Source organism: Pleurodeles waltl, chromosome 6, assembly GCF_031143425.1.
Source record: "Pleurodeles waltl isolate 20211129_DDA chromosome 6, aPleWal1.hap1.20221129, whole genome shotgun sequence".
NCBI lineage: Eukaryota > Metazoa > Chordata > Amphibia > Caudata > Salamandridae > Pleurodeles > Pleurodeles waltl.
Window position 1 is genome coordinate 1,567,607,084 of NC_090445.1, and position 27,204 is coordinate 1,567,634,287.

At 42.8% G+C, this 27,204-nt stretch overlaps 1 protein-coding gene across 2 annotated transcripts in view; it reads left to right on the plus strand.

Moving 5' to 3' along the window:
- RGS3 (regulator of G protein signaling 3) overlaps positions 1-27,204 on the plus strand; it is an 805,262-nt gene that overhangs the window by 109,276 nt on the left and 668,782 nt on the right. The window contains exons 2-3 of one of the 2 annotated variants that reach the window (XM_069241286.1): positions 8,636-8,842; positions 12,872-13,014. In XM_069241286.1, coding sequence (XP_069097387.1) covers positions 12,873-13,014 — 142 coding nt within the window. In that variant the 5' untranslated portion in view covers positions 8,636-8,842; position 12,872. The remainder of the gene's footprint in view (positions 1-8,635; positions 8,843-12,871; positions 13,015-27,204) is intronic. The other variant, XM_069241285.1, reaches the window with a different exon arrangement.

Sequence of the window (27,204 nt, forward strand, 5' to 3'; positions counted from 1 at the left end):
GGATTCACTACAGTAGTAGAGACACTGCGCATAGTTAATCATTACAAATTATATATATATATATATATATATATATATATATACATATATATATATATATATATATATATATGTACAACATAAGCTGTCAATTTGACACACTGGGAAGAAATTGTTGCATTGCGCAGATGGGCCTGAAGAGGGCCCCAAATGACGTTAGGTCTTGCGGATGCAAACAGAGGAGAGGCACAGTTCTCTGCTTCTCCGTTATAGGTAGTGAGGTCTGTCAACCAATAATTCAGCTTAGGGATAGGTGCTTTAATCCATGACATCGCCAATAACAACATAAAGGCAGTGAGTTTCCTAATACACCTGGGTATTTTTAGTGCATTTCAAAACAGTGTCAGGGTTGGTCTTTGAAGACATTGGTGTTGACTGCAATAACTTCTGCATATTGGTTTGGACCATTTATGGCCATCTTAGTTCAGCCACTTTTCTTCCTGCACAAGTTGGTCCTGTATCTGCCCAGCCTTCTTCCCTAAAGTGTTTCTACCCTTGATATGGCCCAATCTATCCCTCTTTCAACTTTCTTTACTCCCCTTTCATACAAGCAAGGAGTAGGACCAACTCCATAGACTCCTTTCCAGGCCTGTGGTTTCATGTTATGTCAACTACACTCGACAGGACAGGGTGGATGATTGGCTCTTTGTTGACTTTGGTGGTGCCAAGAAAGTCAAGTCTGTGATCTAACTCATTATTTCAAATTGGGACATTCTGTGGATCAATATCTGCTATGCCTTGGTCAAGTATGACACTCTCCAAGGGCATACGTCCCCTTTGCACAAGAGCCATGACATTCCAGTGGCTGATAATTGCTGTGTGACCACATGAACGTTTCTGCTTAGAGCCCAAGCATCTGATGATGAATACTTTTCCAGGACAGTGCTGCATGATTGATGGCACTACTTATTCCAACCTCCTTGAGGCCATTGCTTTGGAAACCATTCCTTGGAACTATGAGAAACTTTGGAAATGTGAGAAATCCTCAGGAAGCTGTAACTGTCAGAATTAAAACTTACTTTCCTTTGTTACCGATGTTCATGGTGGATACTTAATCTTCTTGTAGATTCCTTACCACTGTTAGACCTGTCAGCCTTCCCTGAAACATTTTGACTGCTTGTCTCTATCTTGTTTGGATTTTGGCTATGTTGGCCTTAGCACTCTGTGCACTTTACCACTGCTAATCAGTGCTAAAGTGCATGTGCCCACTCCCCTAAACATGGCTCGATTGACATATACCTGTTTGGCATATTTAATTTACATGCAAGTTCCTTGTAGAGTGGTATACCATATACCCAGGGCCTGTAAATTAAATGCTACCAGTGGGCCTGCAGCGCTTATTGTGCCACCCACTTACGTAGCACCTTAAAACTTGTCCCTGGCCTGCCATTGCAGCCTGAAGGCGGTGTCCCACTGCCATGTTGACTTGGCATTTAAAACCCCTTGTCAAACCGTAAACTTCATTATATATATTACCCCTAAGGTAGCCCCTAGGTAGCCCATAGGGCAGGGTGCTGTGTAATTAAAAGGTAAGACGTGTACCTTTTTTAGTTTTACATGTCCCAGTGGTGAAAAACTCCTAAATTTGTTTTCCAGCTACTGAGAGGCCTACTTCTCCCATAGGGTAATATTGGGGAGTCTTTATTAAAATGTAATTTGTTGTAATTCCTAAACCATAGGTGGTAGATATACCATGTGTGATGTCTATGAACTTGTAATAATAAACCCTCTTTAATGGTAAATTCTGATTTATTATTGTAAGTTTGAAAATGCTACTTTTTAAAAGTTGCCATTTTCATGCTCCCCTTAGCCCCTCCGTGCCTGTAACCTGCCTTTGATCACATCACTGGGCGTAACTGACAGTTGGGACTTGGTGAATTCACCCCATACAGTCACGCAATAGGGAGATAAGCAGAGCCTGAATAGGCTATTAACTGACTTGATGGGGGAGTGGTTCAGAGCTAAGCTCAGCCCCACTTACAAATGAATAGGCTGGAGTCTGCCACCACGCAATAGGCTTAACGGCCCTGTATGGTCAGGGCAGTCAGCTAGGAACCAGGGGAGGCAGGAAATTCTTGGAACTTCAGAGAACCCTTCTGAAAACGTCTCCCAAACGTCTAGGAGCAGGGCACCAAGCTATAAAAATAGGGCTCTTATACCTGCTCCTCAGTTCACTACTGAACCTGCGGAAGGACTCAGAGGCCTGCCTGCTGCTGTGCACTCTGCCAAACTGCTGCTGTACCTGGATGGACTGCTTTGCTGCCTGAAGCCTGCTTGAAACTGAGTCCAGCCATGCTGTAGAGCCCTGCATCATCACCTGCACCAAGGACTTCAGAAAGGCTTGTTTAGCCGGTCTCCTGTTGAGAGCCACAGGGAATTAACAGGCTCCCACCATCTTAAATCTGCACCTAGACCCATCCTGAGTGAGTCTTGCACCCCCAAGTGATCTACATCCACTGTTGGACCCTTGATTGTGGTGCTAAAGGTTCCCAGGTGGCCATTTTCTAAAACTGTGGACTTGCTATTTTGAACCTTAACCTTTTAAAATTCAGAACCCTGGTTCTACTAATTGGATTTTCGTAGTATTGGTGTTGGATAATTTACTAAACTTTTCTCTATTTTTCTAAATTGGTTTAGGATTTAATTCTGTTGTATTTTCACTGTGTTGCTGTTTGTGTACTGCATAAATACTGAACAAATTGCCTCCAAGTTTAACCAGACTGCTTTTTGTGCCAGGCTAACCAAGGTTAAGCACCGTTAAATCAGTGACTTTTTGTGGTTCACCCTGCAAGGGATTGTGGCTGTTGATTGACCATGGCTCACACCCCAGTTAACCACCAAGTCAATTTCTCATACTACTTTAACTCTTCCCTTGATGTGCCAGTGGCAAACATAAGATGCCAGGGTATGCAAACTTGTTACTTGTTATTATCTGTGTTATTCATAATCTCTTCGTTCTCCACATTGCTCTCTGAGCATGGAAAAAAATGATCAGGAAGTGATGTCAGCTTACATTTTAGTGCCCTTTATACATTCATTAAACACATACTGTAACATGCCGGTCGGTGGAGTTGCAGTTGGAGCATTGCCACCAGGTGGTGCTGTGGAAAACTAATTGTGGGAGGTCTGAATTCTGGGCCTTTTTCCAGTGCAAATTCTCCCCAGTTTTACTTTGGTAAATGGGCCTTTGGAAAACCGGAAGCTAATTTTGTATGCACATTTATGATGTGTAAAAGTACTGAGTTATTCGGTATGTTGAACACTCCCGTTCACACCCTAATGGTTATTTTAGGTAACTCTGCCCTAAATAGAAGTGGTAATCATCCACCAACTCTGTGTTAGATTATTATTAGCATATGATGCTTGAGCGCGGCTGTATGACTAAATAACATACTTATAGTTGACGCTGTGGCCTAGTTATAGGAGTATACATACCCCTGAAAGTCACTTACTACCTTCGTACTGACACATTGTTGTAGCATCAGCCCTGCAGCTACAAGACTGTAGCACCCATCTGGACCTCGCCCTTGATGCCAAACGCTTCACGCACGCTACATGCATTGTCTGGGTTGGCCTTGTGTACAAAACCATTGCAGAGCTTCCTGTTCACATCAGTGGCTTTAACGTGCCAGCACGGAGAGCTTTTGTCTGCCAGTCCTGTTTACCAAACTGGAGCTAAGCACTGCCCCGTTTCAACCTCTGATTAAAGTAACCTGAGTAACGGTGGGCTCTAAACGCACACTGAAACACTTTCATCTTCAATTGGATCAGCGTCATCGACTAACAATTTAAAGAATGAAAACAAGATGTCCTAAATTAGACTCCTACAATTGTGTTTTGGCTCTTCCAAGAAAGAAAGCGACCAATTACAGATGATGCCGAGTACAGTAGCTCGTTTGTTTGGTGCTCAAAAACAGAAACACACCCTTCCTTTCAGAGAAATCTGCATTGTCTACCCGTTCCAAAATGCACTTTCAACTACTTTTCTGGTTTCTTAAAAGCCTTTATGGCAAGACCCCAAAATGCATTGCGAAGAGAATCATAAATACATACCTGGTGGACCGCTTCTGTCTACCTCAGCCCTTAAAAAAGGTTTTGCAAATGTATAATTGTACAGATTCGATGGAAAAATTGTGTAGGTGAACTGTGACTGTTCACATGAGCTAACCTTGGAACTGAAATCTGGAACTGAAATCAAACCGAATCTACTTGAATTTAGATATACAAATATTGTTTTATTTTACTCTTAGTTCACTATTTATTTTTATGGTGTGCATGCAGCCTACTATTTATCGTCCACGAACTGTATTGGATACTTGTCTATTATTTATTATATAGGAATCGAACACGTTCAAGTGGACCTCGTTGGAAGGCAATTGGGACGTGTTTTCAGTCAATAACAGCTATCTATTTTTCTTCGACCCTCCACATTATTCTTTTTTCCAAAGAACTGTCTAAGTTGGACCAGCACTTTATTCTTCTCAAACCTTGCTTATCAACCAAACTTTCACTTCAAGCCTCGGCGCAGTGTGAATTAAAAAAAAGACGATGTAACCGTCATCCATTAAGGAGGGAAAAGCGAAGAATTGGGGCATGACTGTTCCATCTTTGTTTCGTGCAGTGACGTTTTAGGCTGCAGAAGTGAACAATAGAACGAACCCCGGGGCAAAAAGTTAAAGGAAGTTGCACAGGGCCTTCTAGGCAAAAAGAGCATCCATTTTTTTGTGTACTGCCCATATGCACCTTGATATATAAGCAGGATGCAGTGACAATTTTTTCATGCTAACTGATGGTTCTGTATTGGAATTGGAGGCCCTCTTTACCACTGAGAGCCAAAGCATTTCTGGCATTTAAGCATGCGCTGCTTTTCCGACGTGTTGGTATCTATGTGGGCTTTTAACCACGGCCACGTACGGCCATCGCTATCACTTGTTCATGGGGTTGCCTTTCAAAAATCCTTTATCATTGGTAAATGCTTCACATTTGTCCCTCCTTGGGGCAGTTTTGTTACTGCCTTGTGGGCCGACCCTGTTACTTGGATAATTGCACGTTTGCAGATACGTTTGATTGTGAGCGAACTTTAGTCCTTTTGTCTCTCTCCTTTGTGCTCATGGCGGCTGTGGTGCTTTGAATCGGCTCGCTTATGTCAACTGTTGTCCTTTTCATTTTCAGTTTGTGTGGCAAGAAAAGTCCAGTTAGGAATTTACAATGCTAATAGCTCTAATTCGAGCAAACGCCAGACCCATTGCATTGCAAATGATTGTTTTCTATGTTGAATTAGCTCCCTGGCCGAACTGCTTGATAGGTCCTCAAGGGCAGGCTGCAACCTACTGGCAACAGGCAGGACCTCGTCTCTCTCTGGAGCAGAAGGGAGCTTGCCTGGTTATTTCATTGAGGCTGTAGTGTATCATCATCTGTGCTGTCTTTGGTCTCTGTCCTGTATTCCCATGCTACTCCATAGCCTTTTCCTCCTCTCCCTAAAAGCCTTGCTTCGCCATACTGATGTAATCTCGGTTTTAGTGTTGTCCCTCAGCAGTCATCAATATGTGACACTTTATCCCTTATGTTAATCAAAGTACTAATGGTTTGAATGTAGAAATTGCACTGACAGTCTTTATTAAAATGCATTTGTTTATAATATAGAGTTAGACATAGGTGGTATTTGAATTGAATCAAATTTTAGCAAGATTAAATCGATATTAACATGTGATTTAGACTATAAACTAACAGAATGTATTGAAACAATATTACATTTCTAATAATGAACTAAAAATGAGTGCAAAAATGGAAGAAGTGTAGTTCCCCATTATATTTATTGAAATGCACTATTTTTCCTGTTTCAAATGAATGTAACACACACATTAATGAAGTATTGTTGAATTCATAAGTTTGCATATTAAATGTATTTATTAATACATTTTCATTGAATGTATTGCTATAATTCTATTGCGTTAGTCTAAGTGAGGCCTGTTAAGCTTGCATTTCATGACTGTGCAGGAAATGCTGATTCATTCCTTAACGTGAGCTTTCTTTCAGACTTCGTTCCCATGAGAAGGCAAACTTTTGTAATAGACCCCTATTGTTTTAGATGTAGAGAGCAGGGTGATAATGTCTTTGAATGTAGTACATCATGGAACATGGACTGCCATTGTATACAATTGCTTCACACTTGTGTGGAGCCACACAGGTGTAAGATGTTCCCATGACAGAACTGGGAAGATTTATTGATGTTGCAGTTTGGAGTCTTGGGATTTATTTCTGTTGGATGATGCCCTTTCAACGTAAAATGGGCTGTCACCTTTGGCAAGTTAGAATGCCGTATTAACTTTGATAGATCGATGACTGGTTGGACTTTGTTCAGATGCTTTCCAGATCAACAGATTCTCAGACCCCTGCTGATAAGAACCCTGTATGCTGTGGCTCTTGGAGAGGTATCTTCCCCTCTGCCTTTGCCCCATTGGTATACCACGCTGAGGCTTAGAGATTTTCTCCTTAGCACTTGTAGAAGACCAGAATCGAGCTTCTGTCATTCTGACGCTTTCTCTTTTTACCTATTTGTTTTGCCCACCTTAGCTATTAGCTTGCAGTCCGAGATTCTTTGTCCAAATTCTTTTTTGTTGTTTTTGAACTTTTTGTTTTCTGCCCCCATGTTTTTTGCTCCACACATGTTTATGCCCAATTTGGCCAACTGTAGGGTTACCCCTGTCCCCAGCTAAATTTTGACTCTGCTAAATTGAATTGACTAATAATGATTAATCCAGAGCAACACTTGATTTCTGTATGTCAAATATTTTTGTAGATGATATGTATTCTTCTTCTTGAATGATTAGTTTTGTGAATGTTAGTCTGCCTGTATTTATTTCCCCTCCTTGAACAATCCTTGGTGATGATGTATGTTTATAACCTTGTCTTGTGAATTGTCTACATGACTTTTAGCTCAAGTTTGTAATAAATGCCTTTACTCTCTTGCTGACTGGAGGTTTCCTTTCATGGCCACATTGGTCATGGTGTGTAACTTAATTGGGCTTGTATTGAAATTGTATTAGTGGTTCTACCACACCCTGTCATAGGGTCCAAAGATCCATCAGCCTTGAAGGACATTGATTCCTGGAAGGATGAAGATGCTCCAGCACTACCCAACCTTGTGTTGCAGTGTGCATAACCCATGTCCTCCTCCTTTCTCTCCCAGTTGAGCAGGCAGCACCATTCACCACCTTACCCATCATCCACAACCCAGCACCCGAAAGGCCAGCCTTCTGTCTCACTTCTGTGGGTTTTTAATGGTCTCTGCCTTGTGTGATCAGCTGAAGGGCCCAGCGGTTCTGGATTAAGCTTGAGCCCTTGTGTGGCATTAGAAATCACCTGGGCTTGCCACTTGATATCAGTGTTCTGCCAGAGCTACAGCTTATCCATTCTGGGATTCCAAATCTGATCTGCAGATAGAATTGGAATGTTTCTGACTAAACGTGCTATAGCCATATCATCTGCAGCATGATTTCTGAATTCCATCAGCTGCTGCATGATCGCAGTCCCTTTAGAAGTCTTTCATTGGTTCAGTTATCCCAACGGAACACAATTGTGAACTATCTTCTGTGCAACTTCTTCTGTCTGATTCATGTGAGCCGGTGCTATCTGCTGCATGGCTGTCTGATCATAGCAAAGTACGAAGTAAAGCCTGCAAGGCCAGCCACTAGGGCACTTGCCTTGTGATCGCATATCTGCCATTCTGCAGCTCTTCCCACACTAAGTAGACACTACATGCCAATCCTGTCTCTCTTCCCTCCTCTGTGTACCAAGACTAATTCTAAGTGTCAGTGCTCACTCACCGCCAAGGCCCACTCACCATAATCATAAACCAGATTCCACCAACTGTAGGTAGTTATCCAGGGTCACTTAGCTAATTTCCCAACTTATTTAGCAACAAAAAGCGATATAAAGCCTGCCTCCATGCCATCAATATGGAGGCTTTGACTATATTTGATCACCTACGGTTCCATCTACCACTGATTTCCTGTTCTCAGAAACATAAGTGTGAACCCAAACCTTAATACTTGCTTGCCAAATCAATCACCTAGGTGTAGTTACAAGAGGCCTCTAAATGTCTGGTACCTGGATAGAAACTGCGATAGCCCTCCTTACTGTAAACATCTACTCCAGTGACATGACAATGATTTATGCCAATCAAAACTTTTCTAGCTTACACAACAAGAATTTTCAATTCTATTAAGGACACAGAGGCGAGGATTATGCTATCTCTTTCTTTATTGTCAACACACAGCAGCCAATAAAAACTCAAACTAAATTTCCCATGAGACCACAACCTCGATATGACCCCCAATCAGGGCCTATCATCCCATAAATGTTACGTAATCCTCAACGTCCGTCCTCTTTCTTTGCTGCTGTAACACAGAGCTATGTACTTTTCATTTCCCCTAACCACTTGTGTTTAATAATGCAAATCTTTGTTGTGGTTCAGCGTGGCCTTGTTGCTTGAGGCGCTTTTTAGTTTCTGCGTTACGGCATTACTGTTGTTAATTTGACAGCTTGAAACATGCTGTTTGCCAAGATTTAGTGATTTGTCTTTTTTCTTTCATAGATTCCCTCGCGCGCGTGCATGCTGTGTTAAGTGTATGCCCCACCGGTGAGGAGAGATTTGGAAGGCGGCGCGGCTTCCCTGAACAGTCCGCTTTCACTTGTTGCACAGAAGCGTAGGACTCTGAGTGAGCGCGATTCAACGGGTGAAGACGGTTTTTCCCCCTGGGCTCAGCACGCCTTCTGATCTATGCCCAGAGGGGCTATAAAAGTACGTCAGAGCTTGCTCTAGTGAAACTTTCCGGTGCCTTCCTCCTCTTACTTTGATTTTACCGGCAAGCGCATTTGTTATTAGTGGCAGCTGGGTTTTTCCCCCCCAGTATTGATATTTGTGCATCTGGGACCTCTAGTTATTATACTGACTGTGCACAGAGTATCATGGTCCAACAATATATAGATGATGACCAGTATAGGGTATATGATGCTGGTCCCTATGACCAGCACATGGAAGAGCCCCTTGTGGAGGCCTTAGACCTCCACGTTCAGGACTCAGCTAATAAAGCTTTAGTGAAAGCACTGCATCCTTTTGCACAACCTATATTCAAGTTTGGTGTTAGGCGCTTTGAGGCAGGCTCGGGGAACCCCACCCCGGTAGAGGTCAATGTAAATAAGCCTGGCCGGTCATCTCGTGACCCTTTAAATCAGACTGTTAACACGGTCCTGAGTGATCACGAATATGGGGCTTTCAAAAGTCGTAAAACTCCCTCCGTCCAAACTAGTCAGCACTCTTCTGTGTGGGCCTATTCTTTCTCTAATAACCTACTATTGGTAGAAAATGTATTACAATTCTGAAATGGCCTGAAAGCACCGTTTTTAGGTAGCACATCTAACATTGTAAAGTGTCTGTCTCCCTAGCACACAGACACAAAATCTTCCCTCTTAGCATTGGTTATTGCAGGCCTAAAACATATCTTTGCCACCCACAAGTATGCCAGTATCTGCCACAATAACCATGGCTTGTGGTGAAGGCATTACCATTTTGACACCCTTGGTTAGGAGACCACATGGAAGAATTTGTCAGATCCCCAATCTGAATATGCCTAGCCCCAGTTTGCCACAAGCAAACCTGCTTCCCCGGACTGTCCCACAACTATTAACTGTTACCTGGAGGTAAATAAAGCTACCACTCCAACACCTTCGATATCGCTAAGTGTTTTCTCGTGTATGCCCCCCACAACATAGTACACTAGGACAGTTAACATGTATTAAAGCCTTCCCACCACTGCATAATGGATTGGCCTGATGACGCAACCTACTCCTCTCCAGCAGAGTGCTATGTATATACATGCCACAACCAATGACAGGCTCGGTGCCGCACTTAGTGCGATTGACAATATGTGGTGCATTCAGGCCTGTGTTGTCACTTGCACTGTATGTGTGACGCATGGCCTTCCATGCTTCAAAACCAGAGGTGAATTTCATGTAGAAGAAACTGCAACTGAACTGGTCATTGGAAGCTAAGTAATGTAAAAAGTATTGAATGTTGCTGCTGTGTATGAGTGCGTGTGTTTTGGTGTCTGTGACTATCTGAGTGTGATTGGGAGTGTATGAATGTGCCCGCTGCCCACCCATGGTACAATGCTGGCCCTGACATTCTGGTGACATTTCATGGCACATTGTAGACATCCATGGCATGATGGTGCCTCCCTGCTAAAATGATGGCAGTATCACAAATGGTAACGATGGTAACTCGTGACATATTTTGGGCATCTATAGTGTGATAGTTGACACCCTTGGCATGGTGATTCTAACCAGTGGGAGAATGCTGGCTCTGGTATAACGGTAGTAATTCCTGGCACATTTTGGATACCTATTGCAAGTTAATGACCGCCTTAGGTATAAATATTGTGCCCAAAAGTTATGGAGGTAATACTTGGCAGATTGTGGTTTTATGGCCTCAAATTGTGACACATAGGCATGCTAAACAGAATCTGTCCACATGTGGCACTTTAACATGTAAGTGTAAATTGGTGTTTGTGCACCAGTCCTTTACCTGCTAGAAATGTAAGGTTGGTAGCCAAATCTCATATTTCAGGAAAGAAAGGTATGTTTTCCTTTGTGATAAATTAATGTATTTGCCAAATTTTGGAATTGAGTTTGATGGTAAAATGTTGTTGTTTTTCTCATACCAGGCAAGATGATACATGATGACAAAATGATAGCATACTCTATTTAAATCTGATATTTGACTCGCTTGATAACCACTACCCCTCTCTGATGCCCTCGTCAGAAAGATTGGTGTGACCCATCTGCTGTTCAAAACTTGTGCATCTACACTGCTGTATGAGCTTGTGAAATCTGTTTAGAGTGACTTAGTACTGTCTGAGATGTTGATATGTGTGTAATTTATACTCATCTCTGCTCCTGTGATAACACAATTGGGAATCTAAATCGAAGGACAGCATAGAAAAGACTTTAGATGGAATATAGAAGTGTAGATTGGACTATAGCTGGATGATATGGTACATGTTGGACACCTGAAATTGTATTATACGAACTGCCCGTACAAGTTAAGGTTTGTAAGATCTTTTAGAAATTCTGGTGAAAATGCTCCATTTTGACACTGTTACCAAATCTTTATTGAGGTGAAAGGGCCAGTCTTTCTTAGCACACCGTGAAAGTACTGGAATATATCATGAGTTTCCTTTCAGATCCCGTAACACTATTAGCACATCGTGTGAGCACTGTTTGACACTTTTAGATTTTTAATCGTTTGGTGTAGAACTGCCCCTTCCCCAACCCTTATTTCTTGAGGGCTTTTGGACGCCGTCTTGATGGTTCGCCTTACTCAATCTATGTGATGCAGTGTCTATGAATAATTTTTATTAAAAGTTCTGCGATGAAACGCCTCTCCAGAATTCTGTACTGACCAGTAGCGGTTAAGGAGATCAGTAGGGTGCCTCATTTATGTTTTTTAGCTCTTGCACTTGAGTCCACTCTAAGGACTTCCTAACCCATCAAAGGAATTGATGGTTAAGTGACTGCTGCCTTTACCTGATGACCCACAGCTCCTTCGTCGGTCTCAAGTGCAGTTTACTGTTATATTTGTTAATTATAATTTCACTTAATATGAACACATACAACAATAGAATGAGTATGAATAAGAATATGAACAAATATTTAAAAGTACAGTAAATAAAGGAGAGATGAAATAAACATATTTTCTTTTTTTATCTATTGTACATGTTTTATTATATTCATTATCTTCCATGATCCCACTTTTATAGGAAAAAATGATTTTGTTGTATCAATATGTTGGCTCGTGCCAAATTCATCCTCGATTCCACTACATTTATTATTCACTAGGTTAAAGGGCTCATATGATGCATCAGTGAATTATTTTCAAATGCACTGCTGATGGTTATTACGTGGTTGTAGTTCCTTGCCAAAGAACACTTCCCCATTTCAGCCATTTTGAAAGACCTTGTCTAAATAAGCATTTATTATTTCAGTCCTATTCATCCCCCAGGCAGGGTCCCTGTGCAGTCTAGAAATGTCTGGGCGCAATTGCCTGTTCTGTTTGCCGAATTACCTTCATTATCAAATGGTGCGAGTCATTTTTATACCTGACTAGTAGACAATTTTTGTTGATTTTTGTATCTGTTTTAAAATTATTTCTGCTGTGTTTTAATAACATTATTGCTGTTCCTCATTACAGTGGTGTACTGACTTATTGCTGTATTTGTGGAGTGGAGAAGTTGGCCAGGAGTAGGCAGAGTACTGTACAAACAAACTCTACTAGAAAGGGGCAATACGAAAAGAATAGCCAGGCATAAAGGGGGAACTTGGAGATCCTTTAATAGGAGATGGTCTGCAATAGGATTTGGGAAAAGTTGATAGCAGTAGTTGTGGGGGACCACCTCGTGCCTTCTTTCTAGGGATCTAATGAACAAATGCTGTCATCCCAGATTTCAAATCCGTATGAAACTCGGTGTTAAAGTTTGAATTTGGTGAGACTGATGTAGCCTTTGCATCTTCAATGGTCAATAAGAACGTCAGTTTCAATTAAGTACTAGTAAATAAACTCAAAACTCAAAACGGTGCAGGTGAACGTATTTTGGAAATAAATCTTAAGAAATGTGTTATTTGAATGGATTACATTTTGTAAAATTTTGTAAAATGTTACCTGCTGTACCTCGGACTAAGATCTAACAAATTCTTCTCCCTAGCAGCATGCAGTTGAAAAAGCTGCTGTTGCCTTTTATTTAAGTTAATTATCTCTTCTGTATTTTTCTTGTAGGATGGATCAGGAGCGATATCGCTCTCATCGGGCGCATTCTTCAAAAGTCAAGGTTGCAGTTGTGCACACGTCTCTGAGGAAGCAACAAGGATCCCACTTGCGCAAAAGGAAAAAGGTTGATCATGCCAGGGTCAAAGGGAAAGGTAGGGCCTGTATTTAATGTAAACCCTGAAATCTATAGCATTGTAGTGTTCACACTGCGAACGAGTGTGATCGCAAAGGGAACTGCCAATTTCTTGGGCCAAAGGTATTCCATATTTCCAGTAATGTGTTCCTTCAAGAAATTTCTGCATGCGATTTTATTTTCCAGGTATGTTTGTTTTCTTGTGTTTGTGTCTTCAAGAAACAGGGCAGGCTTTACGTTACTGACCTCATTCACAGACCCTGTCATTCAAAAATCTCCTCAAATTACATTTATTTATTTTGGAAAATGATGGATGCAAATGTACGCTAGTTTTGATCAGACTCTGAGTACGTACAAGTAAAGACTACATGAATAATCACATTTTCTTCAAGAATAATCAGTTCACTGTACAAGCCTTGTCCATCGGTCTTGATCAGAGATTTAAAATATTTTAACATTGGCCTTCACAGGCCTCCAAGGGCAAATTTCCCAAAGGAAGTGAGATTTGTGCATGGTTGTGTATACTTGGGCTGACCTATTTTGAAAATGGCGGTTTGTATACTGTACACATCACTTCCTTGCAAGTAATTGCTCTCAGCATCTCAGAAAAAAAGCAATGCGAAAATTAGCACGTTATTCCTTTCTAGATGTTTTTATTAAATTGTATTTCATATTTAAAAAGTTATGTTTATCCTGTATCTTAACTGGAAGGCGATTTATGTTAAATTAGAAACTCCAAAAATAGGAGCTAGTCTGAAAATGTTTGTTTTTAACAACCTACATTTTTAACCACACCCCAAAAACATTTTTTTTATCTGACTAAAACGATTTCACCTTAGTAATTATAAGGAGCTTGAGGCAAAGTATAAAAGTCCAACATGGTATCTTTTTGGCACAAGTAGCTCGTCATTTTGAGACATAGCAGGAGCTGTCATCAGTGCGGTGGGAGAGGACAGTGAAAATATACAAGGATTTGATGCCAGGTTCCAGTTTGAGAACCATCATTGGGGTAATATCGATGTCACAGGCTTTAACTTTGGATGACTGCTGAAAACTGGACAGTAGTCAGTCATAGCCCAGAAGTTAACCAGCAGAAATGACGTCGGACAGCTGACTTTGTTGAAAAGACTCTTAAAGGTGATATTTCCATGCTAATCCTTTGTATTTTCTGCTTCCCGTTTCTCCTTTGCTTCCAACCATAGCTTTTCCTCGAATCCTAAAGCACAAGTAAGAATGTTCCACCTCCTGGCAGTTGGCGACAGGAGTGCCCTTGTTGGTGCCAGTTGGTGATTTTAAATTTGGTGTGCACGCGTCTTCAGTAGCATGCCTACTGAACACTGATCCGCTGCGGAGGTGACAGCTTTCAGCACCATCATCCCCCCACTAACCATTTATGTAAGGGCTGGCCACTCTGTGTATGGTAGTCATCTGTGTTCCCCGCACCCTTACTGTCTGGAGCACAGTATCTGCTTTACTTAAGACTCACGCTTCCCATCTGCTTTGAAGATCGGCAAGGGGAAAAGATGGAGCTTCTGCTTTTGAGGGAAGCTTCCTTTTGCAGCCATCTTTATAACTGGCATTGTTGTGCATATGTATTCCTCTGTACTTGGTGGAGGTTTGGTCTTTGTGTTGCCTTTCATGCAGGCGTAGCCCTGTAAAGGGAACATCGATTGCCCTGTTGAATATTATTTAAAAAAAATCCTTCTAACGTAAACTCCTTCCAGCCAATGCACAGCGTTAGAATTGCTGAATGTTTTGAAAATGAACAGTAAAGATATTGTGCATATTAAATGTGTCTGCCTACCTTGTACATACTTAAAGGGAAAGGCGTTTTAGCACCATCCTACCAAAGGAAAATCTATCACAGGAAATACAGCATTTTATGCAAACTTTTTTTACTAACCTCTGAACCGACACTACCAGCATTTAAGTAACAGGCACGTCTGGATTTTTATAGCATGTAGTGAGTCCTATAATACAATGAAGTGTAAATATAGCTAAATTTTTTAAGCTATATTTAGTTTTATTGTTAAATTATTGTGCACTAAACATGCTTGCTTTCAATCAAGGGTTGCTGTTACCAACAAAACGAAGATGATTAAACACAGCCATTTAATTATTGTGTCCACACATCGATCCTACTGTAGGAGCAGTGGATAAACCAAATATTATGTAGAGCCCGGCCACCTCCCCCCCCGCACTACCTTTAAACCTACCATCAATGAGCTGCTTTACAAAGTGTGTGTCTGCAATGGCGAGTCGCGGATTAAGCGCCTGCTGCACAGTTCAGCAAGCAACATGAGCTAAACTGGAAGCAAGGAAAGATGTTTTACGAATAGTATGTGCACTACAGTGGCTCAATGGGTTGAACGACTGCTGTGCATGTCAGTGTGCAAAAGCTAAAACACAGAATGAGGGTCCCTCAGGTCTGCCTCCTTCGTTCATCTTTCCAGTAGTTAAAATAAAAAAGAAATAACACAGCAAAATATCTCTTCAAAAAGCTAATAAAAATAAAATCACGCATAGCAGAACATTTAGAGAAGCACACGCAATACCATTTGGTACATTTCAAAACAATTAGAAAGTGTCTGCTAGAGCAGATTGTTGGGTCGGAGTGCCTGCTGCACAGTTCTCTGTGCAGTGTCAACCGAATTAGAAGTAAATACCAGATGCTTTACAAAGAGTGCGTGTGCTATGGCTGGACACCCTTGATGCTAGTCTGGCCCCAAGGATCCCTCACTGGATCCAGTGCCATTGGCAAGACAGAGACCTTACTCTGCACCGGCTCCAGTGCCAACACCCCTGATTCCCTTAGGCGGCTCCATCCTCAATGTCATACCAACTCTGACATTTAGACAGATGGGTGTCGTCTGGCACTGAACAAGGACATTCTCCCCGAAGTGGAGCCAGTGCCTTATTTAATGGATAGGGCTGGAGAGGAAGATGTTTAGCGGAGGTGGTCTTTGGACCCTTATGAAGAGAACTCCGTTGAGGCGGACAGCTGGGGTGAGGAACTGGGTGAGGTCAGTTGGTTAGACACTTCACCCGACACTTACAATAGTGACATCGATAATCGTGGCTGTGTGTGAATGGTGCGCACTTCCCAAATTTTTTGCTATTTATAATACAAAGTTCATGATGAGAAAAGTCTGTTCCTGAAGAGGGGGAGTGCTCAAGCGGTTATACACCCAGCCACAGGGTGTAGAAGCTGTCACCTAGGAAAGGTCACAGTCCATGTGTGAAAATAGAAAAACCACGGCACATCGCAGGATCCTAGTGAAATCCATTTATTTCTTTGTGGTGTTTCAGGAGACAAATATCCTGATCCAATAAGTCACACTAGGTAAATTGTTTGAAGATCCATACAGATTTCGTGGTTATAAGGAAACAGCCGACACGTGTTTCGTCATCGTTGACTTTTTCAAGGCTGTGGAAAATGGAATGTATCAATCACAAGGCTTGTTGGTAAATTATAGACAGATTAAGTTCTAGTGTGAACTGTGCATAAACTTAAAATTTAGTGAGTTGAAAAGAGAGACCCCGTGTCGTTGATTATTGAAATTTGGATATAGCCCATAAAAGAACAGGGGGCAGGTACCTCATATTGGTATCCATACCAGGTGGGGCGTCCCCATAGTGAAATAATAATTACGTCTGAGAAGAGAAGAAAAGATTACAGTGCAGTTATAACCAGAGGCGCCACCGAAAGGAGAGAGCGTAAAAAAATGCATGCATCCCAAAAGAAAAAGGGATGTTGTGTTGATTGCCCAAAAGCTAATGCTTCTTACCCCCGTTGCGTGTGGAGATATGCTTATGTGTGTCCAGCCATCATGCAGAACTGGATAAAATATGGACATACCTCCTGAGATATGGAAGTAATGGATCTATTAGAAGGCTCCGATGTTCTAGGATGTTAGAAGACGCATACGTTTTGGCATAAATAATGGGAAAGTCCAAAGACCGTGATAAGTCTAGACTATAAAGGAAGAAAAATTAGCCAAATGTGAAAAACGATCAGGGGAGAGAGAGCCATATCGAGAAAAAGTTGTATCATGATTGATGGACATCACTCTAAAAACGATGTTTAAACGTCATGGGCCATGCGGTGAGAGTAATTTTGTGTGTCGCAGATGAGAGATAATAATGTAAGTTATAACCCCCCCCCCAAAAAAAAAACATGAATTTGTTGTTCTACCATTAGTAAGAGACTCGGAAGTGAGCTATGGCAAATATGGGGAAACCGGGATGATTGGCAGCCTCAGTGAGGCGTAGTACATGTAACAAAATGCTGTGTGTCCAGAAACTACGAGCACGTTAAATAATAACAAAAGTGTGTAGGAGACTTATGTTTATCTTGTATATAAGTATAATACTACGATACGATACCGTTTAGGACGGGTCGAACCAAGCGGGGAATGAAACTAGCGCCCTGGCTCCTGGCCGACTGCATATTAAAGGAGTCAAACGGCAAAAATGTACGGCGGCCACTAGATCTACTAGTGCGACGTCCATAAGTGGCAGCGTCCGTGAGTAGTACAGAAAAGGGCCCCCTTACCTACAGCAGGACTGGCGATCATTACTCCTGGGTGCGGCGTTGCAACTGAGGCTTATACCGGCACGCAGCTATTTAAAATAAAATAAGAATGGGAATGGAAAGCGGACTCTGAATCGAAATATGGAGTCCGTCATCTTGAAAGGGTGCGAGGACACACGGAGCAAGTAAAAGTGAACGAGAAAGGAAAGAGGTGTATTGTAACCAAGGTGAATCGAGAAACCCATCATGCAAGTATGCACTGGAGCACACTGCGGAGAAAAGAGACGATATGTGCTCACAAATTCATGCACTTGTACAAGCGGATATGCACATTTTGTAGGTTTTGTTGTTAAAATTGTAAGGAAGAAAAAAAGAAAAATACGTTCAAGCATTTCGACATTATACACAAGGAAATGCATATTATACAGACTCATTTAACAATTAAATAGGAAACAAATACCTTGATCCTAAAAGTCACATTAGGTAAGTTGTTTGTAGATTTAATACAGTTTTCATGGGTATAAGGAAACTGCCAGGAAACACCAAAATCATGCCACCAGGTATGGCGCGTGGCACACTGTTAGCAAAAAAAATCACAGAATATGCAAATGACAAAATTCATTATAATGGTGACATGTGTAAGCCCAATACAATATTGCTAAGTAGGTGGATTACGGAAAGACATGCAAGTCTTTGTCAGAATTTAGCCCTTCCTCCACTGTACGTAGTTTGATTATCCACCTGCTTTCAAGTTGTCTCAAAAGGAGAGTCTTGTTGCCACCCCTTATACATCTGCCCAGAGTGGCAATACCATGTGTTTGTATGTCTAGTCTCTCTTGTGATGGATGTTCTGAGTTGTAGTGGACTGCAAACGGGTAATCTCTGTTGTTTTTAGTCGCCCGGATATGCTCTTGCAATCTTTCTTTGAATGGTCTGATTGTGCTACCGACATATACTTTTTTACATAGGCATATGATACAGTATACAATGAACTTGGTGTTACAGTTCCTAAATTGCTTGATAGTATGTATCATTTTTGTGTTGTCGCAGAAATTTTTCGTTTTATCTAAGGTATATTCACACACATTGCAGTGACCGCATTTATAAAACCCCGATGGCGGGAGGGTAACCAGCTATCATTCATTTCCTTTGGTAAAAAGCTGTGACATAATTTGTCTCTCAAAGTGCGGCCTCTGCGATGGATCATGTCCGGTCTGTCTTTGAGATTTTTCTTGAGGGTCTCGTCACCCGACACTGCCTGGTTTCCCCTCCTACCGTGGCTATGGAGGAGGGAGCCTGTTTTGCTATGGTGGTGCGCAGGGCACCTGAGATCCTGGACCTTAACTTACCCTCTGTGGCAGTCAAAACTGTCAGCTGGGAGTTTCCCCCTCAGAACCATTAATCCCATTTAATGAAGCCCCAGCAGATGTCCTTCTTGGGGCATGGTCCAAGCCCTATCAATAGGACGACTGCCCACCACCATAGCTCCGATCCCGGAGATTCCAGTTTACTTACCTAGCACCTCACCCTAGAGAGCTTGGTGGTGCAAGCCTTCTCATCCTGCATTCATCCTGGCACTACTTCTTCACTGGATAGGGAATCTAAGAAGTTGGACACCTTTGGTAAGAGAATGTTCTCTTCCACCAGCCTGGCATTGAGGCTGGTGAACACTGTGTGCCTATTGGGCTGTTATTCACATACAGGTTGTAGGAAAGTACCCTCTTTCTTGGCATGGTTAACCCCGTTTTCTGCCTGTTGTCAGTGTGTTTGACTGTGTTTACTGAGAGCCTGCTAACCTGGACCAAAGTAGTTTTGCTCTCTCCTTTAAATTGTACCTTTTTCTTCCCACAATTGGCATACTAGTCTCCCCCCCCCCACCCCAATATATGTCCCTAGTATATGGTACCTAGGTACCCAGGGCATTGGGGATCCAGGGGATCCCTATGGGCTGCAGCAGTTTTTCTGCCATCCATAGGGAGCCCATGCAAAGGCTTCTGCAGGCCTGCCATTGCAGTTTGCGTGCACCCGTTATCTCTACAGGTCACTGCACCAGGTCCTCTCAGCCCAGAGGACAGGGTGCAGGTACCTGTGTGTGAGAGCACCCCTGCACTAGCAGAGGTGACCCCCCCCCCCCACTCCAGATACATTTTCCTGGACTTTGTGAGGTCGGGGACGTCATTTTACGTGTGCACTGGACACCTGTGTCCATCTACATAATGGTAATTCCAAACGTGGGCATGTTTGGTATCAAACATGTCAGAATCATACCTCAATACTGTTGCAAGTTTTGGCAGTACAATTCCATGCACTACGGGGCTCCTCAGAGGACCCCCAGCATTGCTAACCTCAGTCTTACAGGGTTTTCTGAGCAGCTCAGCTGCTGCCACCCCGCAGACAGGTTTCTGTTTCCTGCTGCTTGATCTGATCCAGCCCAGGAAGTAGAACAAAGGATTTCCTTTGAGAGAGGGAGGTAATACCCTCTCCCTTTGGAAATAGGTGTGGCTGGCTTGGGAGGGGTAGCCTCCCCAAGCCACTGGTATGCTTTGAAGGGCACATTTGGTGCCCTCCGTGCATAAACCAGTCTACACCGGTTCAGGGACCCCCCAGCCCCTGCTCTGGCTTGCAACTGACAATGGAAAGGGAAGTGACCACTCCCCTGTCCATCACCACCACTGGGGTGGTGCCCAGAGCTCCTCAGAGGGTCCCTGGGTTCTGCCATCTTGTTTCCAAGGTTGGAACTCAACTCAGTCTTCAGGGGTGCAGTGCTGACCTTCCTGTGTTCACCGGTAACCAACTCCTGCATCTTCAGTGTGGTGGGTAGGGACTCGCCCCTACTGGACTCTGTTGTTCTTTCTAGACTTGGTCCCTTCTCTCCACAGGTCTTCCTTCACCGGAATCCAGTGCTGGGGTCTTGAAGTCTCTTCTGGGTCTTGTATTTCTTCTCTTTTCTTCCTCTTGGGTGGTTTGGGGAAAGTCCAGTGATCTACTCCTGCTTTCCTGGTTGCCTGGGGGGGGGGTGCAACGGGGGTACTGTGTTACTGATCTTGGTGGTTTTATAGTATTCCCAGCTCCCCTCTACACATTTTACTTACCTAGGTGGGGGTACCTTATTCACATTCAATTTTTTTAAGTATATGGTTTGTGTTCCTCCTAGGGTCACTATTGGTTGTTGCTGTTTGCACTGTTTTCTAGCCACACCCACACCCTCCAAGACACAACAGCAAGCAGGCTTCCCAGCCTTTGTGTCGCCAAGGGTACGGGTCCCACAGACCATGTAGGACAGGCAGTCAGCCGTTAGGTCAGTTCAGAGGCGCTTTTCGTCTCGAGTGGAGCTCCACCTCCTGTACGTCTTTCCGCTAATACCACTCCTGCCCAGAGTTCTCTGGAAGATGAGGAACGATTGGGCCCAAGTCATCCTTGCGGCTCCAGATTAGGCATGGAGAGTCTGGTATTCCGAGCTGTGGAGCATGACACAAGTCCTCCAGTCAGGCTGCCTCTTCAGGAGGATCTCCTGTCGCAGCAACAGGGCAGGTTTCTGCACTCACACCTGGGCATCCCCACCACTGAGTGGATATTGAGCAGTGACATTTGACAGCTTTCAACCTTCCTCCCAAAGTCTGTGATGTTATTCTGGAAGCCAGACGTCTTTCCACCAAGACTGTATGCACCTGCCGTTGGGAAAAGCTTGTATATTGACTCCTTATATGCATCTCTCTCACAAGTTCTTTTGTTATCACTCACTCTCTTGAGCCTAGCAGGACTCTGCTTTGGGAACAGTTAAAGGTTACATGTCTGTCATCTCTGCATTTTTGTTGTTGCTTGACGAACCTTCTCTTTTTAAGTCATTGGTTGTGGCTAGGGTTTTTTTCATCCCTTCACTGCCAGGCCTTTTCCCCCTCAGGTGGCAAGCCTTTTTTTGGCTGTTTGGGGCAGTTCGCGCATAGGCCCTCATAACGTTTTTGTCCACATAAGCTAACCACGCCAAATTTGCGTCCTTTTTTCCAACATCCTAGGGAATCTAGTGGTACCCAGACTTTGTGGGTTCCCCTGAAGGAGATTAGAAATTCGCCAAAATACAGCGAAAATTTATTTTTTTTTAAAAAATGGGAAAAAGGGCTGCAGAAGAAGGCATGTTTTTCCCTGAAAATGGCACCAACAAAGGGTTTGCGGTGCTAAAATCACCATCTTCCCAGCTTTCAGGCACAGGAAGACTTGAATCAGGAAACCCCATTTTTCAACACAATTTTGGCATTTTACTGGGACATACCCCATTTTTACTATTTTTTGCGCTTTCAGCCTCCTTCCAGTTAGTGACAGAAATGGGTGTGAAAGCAATGCTGGATCTCAGAAAGCTAAACATTTCTGAAAAGTAGACAAAATTCTGAATTCAGAAAAGGGTAAATTGTGTAGATCCTACAAGGGTTTCCTACAGAAAATAACAGTAGTAAAAAAACTAAAATTTTTCTCCACGTTTTACTCTGTAACTTGTTCCTGAGATGTCAGATTTTTTAAAGCAATATACTGTTACATCTGCTGGACTCTTCTGCTTGCGGGATGTATAGGGCTTGTAGGTTTATCAAGAACCCTAGGTACCCAGAGGCAATAAATAAGCTGCACCTTGCAATGAGTTTCATTTTATACCGGGTGTGCAGCAAGTCATTTGCTGAAATATAAAGAGTGAAAAATAGGAATCAAGAAAACCTTTGTATTTTCAAAATGGGCTCAAGATAAGGTGTTGAGAAGCAGTGGTTATTTGCACATCTCTGAATTTCGGGGTGCCCATACTAGCATATGAATTACAGGAAAGGAACAGATGTCAGAGCACTCATGATATCATAATTAGAAGTTACTAATGTATCCAGTCTTCTTTGTAAATCGATCACAAATTCGTGTTTATCTCAGAGTCCAGTTTTATTCATAATGTTCAAATATCCTCCATAAGTACAGCTAAATGAATTACAGGGAATTTCTCAAATAGACGTCTTTTTTACACACTGTCTTACATTTGGAAGGAAAAAATGTAGAGAAAGACCAGGGGCAATAACACTTGTTTTGCTATTCTGTGTTCCCCCAAGTCTCCCGATAAAAATGGTACCTCACTTGCGTGGGTGGGCCTAATGCTCGCGACAGGAAACGCAACATGGACACATCACATTTTTACATTGAAATTTGATGTGTTTTTTGCAAAGTGCCTAGCTGTAGATTTGACCTCAAGCTCAGCCAGCACCTAGGGAAACCTACCAAACCTGCACATTTTTTTAAACTAAACACCTAGGGGAATCCAAGATGGGGTGACTTGTGGAGCTCTCACAAGGTTCTGTTACCCAGAATCCTTTGCAAACCTCAGAATTTGGCCCAAAAACACTTTTTCCTCACATTTTGGTGACGGATAGTTCTGGAATCTGAGAAGAGCCACACATTTCCTTCCACCCAGCATTCCCCCAAGTCTCCCGATAAAAATGGTACCGCACTTGTGTGGGTAGGCCTAGTGCCCGCGAAAGGAAATGCCCCAAAACACTATCTGGACACATCAAAATTATCAAATACAAAACTACCTGTTTTTGCAGGGGTGGGGGCACCCGCGTTTTTGGTCCTGGGCTCAACAGCCATCTAGGGAAACCTACCAAACCCAGACATTTATGAAAACTAGACACCCGAGGGATTCCAGGGAGGTGTGACTTGCATGGATCCCCCAATGTTTTCTTACCCAAAATCCTCAGCGAACCTCAAATTTAGCTAAAACAAATGGAATTTTTCCCCATTTCTGTGTGGGATCACTGCACCGGGACAAATTTCCTACCACCCAACGTTCCCCTCAGTCTCCCAGTAAAAATGATACCTCACTTGGGTAGGTGTGCCAAGTGCCTGTGACAGGGAAGAGCCAAAATCACATTGAAATTGAGGGGGAACCCAAGCGGGTCCAAAAGGGCAGTTTAAAAAAAAATAACATTTTTAGGCTGACAGGTGCAGCAGAATTTTTATTGGTATAGATGAGACAATGCTGGGTAGTAGGAATTTTGTGGATTCCTACAGATTCCGGAAGGTTCCATCACAAAAATGTGGGGAAAATGTGTGATTTCCAGCAAAGCTAGAGGTTTGCAGGGCATTGTGGGTAAGAAAATGGTGCGGGGTGCATGTGAAGCACATCACCCTGGAATCACCCAGATGTTTAGTTTTGAGATGTGTCAAGGTTTTGTGGATTTTTCTAAATGGCAGCATCCCATAGTCCTAAAAGTGCAGCCCTCAGCGTTCCAGGTAGGACGATTTTGAGAGTTAGCCAAGCTCTCATAGCCCAAATGTAAAACCAGAACCCAAAATAATCAAATGTCCTCTTGCTTGCCGTGGGATAAGATGTTTTAGTGTGCGGGGGAGAGCTGAAAGACTGTTACCCCATTCAGTGGATCTGGGGGCATTACCAGGCTCCTTGGGGGTAGATCGGCCTTCCGAAAAGGAGGACGCCGGAGGGGCGGAGGTGTAAGGGGAAGCGATTCCCCTTCCATCCCTGCAGTGGGGGTGCTGAGGCGAGGCTCATGGGGGGAGCGCTAGCACCCTCTCCACCCCCTCCCACTCCCACCCCCATGAGCCAGTCCAAGGATGTTATGGTTACGTCCTTGGTGCCTCTGCGCCGCAGCCAAGGACGTAACCATCTCGCAGGGAATTGTCCTGTGTATTATGATCTGCTATGCACTGACCAAAAAACATCCCCATGAGGGCTTGCAGGCTCATTCTACCAGAGCCAAGACTACGACCACTGCATTGGCATGCTGCGTTCCTCTCCTGGATATGTCCGGAAGCGATGTGGACATCCCATCACACGTTCACAAAACATTACTATCTGGACAGTCAGGGTCCGTCATGATGAGCACTTAGCACGTTTGGTTCTACAGGACTTTTTTGTTTAATCGGATTTGCAGACCCATCTCTGGAGAGTAATAGCTTGGGTATTTATTCCGAAGTATGCAATCTCCAGCTAGAGGTTTGTCCCGTGAACAAGTTACGTACCTTCGTAACGCTTTATCTGGTTGAGACTATCTAGCCGCAGATTCCTACTGACCCTCCCCGCTCTACGTACCGGTTCAGGTATAAGGGACACCCCTTTCAGTGCCTTATGTAGGTGGATAAGAGTTTATTGTTTAGTTACTTAAAAACATAACAATATAGAAAATTTTATACAATACGTTTGCAACCTACAATAGCAACCATATTCATTTACACAAACTCCTATTACAATTTATCTTCTCCCACTTAATACATTTAAAAACACAATATGATAACTCGTTCGAGCAGTTCATTACCCCATAACTTTTCATTCACTTCATAAAGACACAACGCATCCTATTTTTACATAAAAACATTTCTTAATGTCATTCGATATCTGTAACAAAAAGCCTTAGACATAAGATTTTAAATACTTAAAACTGATCCCCTTCGAGGTTTTCGTCTTCATCCTCCAATAATTACCAAATGTAGCAAATAGCTAAGGAATTGACCCATTTTAGCATACAGTAGTTGAACTCTGTAGATTCCTAGTCCCTAGCGTGCAAACATGGATGTCAAACGATAGCCACCCAATCACAGTCGACCGTAACCCTTATTGATAAGGTGCAAATTCCTACAAAGTGCAGTGAGCATTCAAGTTAAAAATGGCTTTGTACATAAGGTTTTAAAAAAACAACAGTTGAGCTCTAGAGTTTTATTGTCCCTAGCGTGCAAACACAGGTAACCTCCCAAACAGTCAACCAATAAGGTGCAAATATCAACAAGGTCCCTCGAGCATGAAAGTGAACTACTTTGTCAGGGTATAGTGAACCTATTCAGAGCTTTGACGGCTGCCTTAAAACATTTAAACATCTTACGGATAACTGCGGACAGACCCCACTTAAGCATGCAACAACTGCGCTCAGACACTTTATAAACCCTAGCATTCAAAACACAGGAACCAACGAGAAGACTCTCCATTCTGTCAAATCCTTACACATGCACATTATGTGCGTTAGCGATTCCAGTTTATACTCGCATAATATACAGTGCGAATTGAGATTTTCCTAGCCTTGGTGTCTGAAAGGCTAGATTTTATTAAAGACACGGAGGCGAGTATTATGCAGTCTTTTCTTGCTTTAATTACGAACAGCAGCCAAGCAAGAACTACAGTATCCAGAAACAAAAGAACTACAAAATGACCTCATAGTGTAGTAACCAATGGGATATCACAATGCACTACTAATATCTTAACTGCGAACAACAAGTCCTCTTTTCTTGATGCGAACTAAAGAGGAGAAGTAACCAAAACAATCACATAGAACATAAAAACCAAAGTCATAAAGTCCATGCAACTATCTCGAAGATGACGGAGACCGAAGGACGACTGGAAGGTATAGTCGATGTCGCACAAATCCAAGCTTGGTAAGAGACGTTGGTGTGTATCACCCTGAGCCAACACCGGAAGAGGGAGTTGGTACTGAAAGAGAGAAACAGGGCGGGTTAAATCGTGGTGGGATAATACTCGCCTCCGTGTCTTTAATAAAATCTAGCCTTTCAGACACCAAGGCTAGGAAAATCTCAATTTTATTACAAGACCGGAGGCTCCTATTATGCATGTTCAAAGCATTGCAATCACAGAATCTGAGACATGAGAAATCGGTTTACAATAAAAAGTTCTAAACGTATTTTCATTCGACCAGTCTGCAGATCTGAGAATATCCTGTAAAGAGGAACCTGCCCAAAAAGCACGAGAGGCCATAGCCCCCCTGGCCGAATGGGCACCAAAGGCACTAATATCAATGCCAGCAAGGGACATAACCCATTTAACCCAACGAGCCAGGGTAGGGGAAGACACAGGAAGGTGAGGTTTCTGAAAGGAAATAAGTAGTTGGGATGAAGAGGATGATCTCAAATCTGCAGTACGGGTTACATAAGTTTTTAAGCAATTTGCAACACATATATTGGGTTGAGAGGGAAAATATGGATAATTAATACTAGACAAGTTAGTTTTCGTACGTTTTTTGATCTGAAACGAAACACCTAGGGGAGAAAAGAAAAAGGAAGTAACATCCAGTGCTCTAACATCTGAGATCCGCTTGATAGAAACTAAACATAAAAGGATGGTTAACTTAGCCGAAAGCTGTTTGAGAGATAATAATTCATTATCAGGCCACGAGGTAAGAAAACGCAACACCAGAGTAACATCCCACATAACATTATATTTAGGAGACGGTGTATTAACATATCTTACTCCCTTTAACAATTGACAGACCAGGGGATGCTCTCCAACTGGCCTACCATCAACTCTTTGATGTTCCGCAGAAATGGCAGATCTATACAAATTAATAGTGCGATAAGCCTTACCTTGAGAAGCCAAAGAAGCCAAAAAATTTATAATTAATACTACATTCGCTGAAAAGGGATCTGAATTCCTGTCCAGGCACCAGCTGCACCAAAGGGACCAAGCTGACTTATAGGCCCTGGAAGTTCCCGGGGCTCTGGCCTGCTGGATAAATTTAACAGCGTCCTCCGAAATTCCTGGGACTCCCCAGGACGACCCGAAACTTTCCAAGCTATGAGGAACAGGGATCCGTCGAGAATCAACTGATGTTGATGGCCCTGAGGATTCAAGAGGAGATCGGGAAATTGGGGCAGCCAAAGAGGCGGAGCGATCGCCAGCTCTAATAGAGTCGG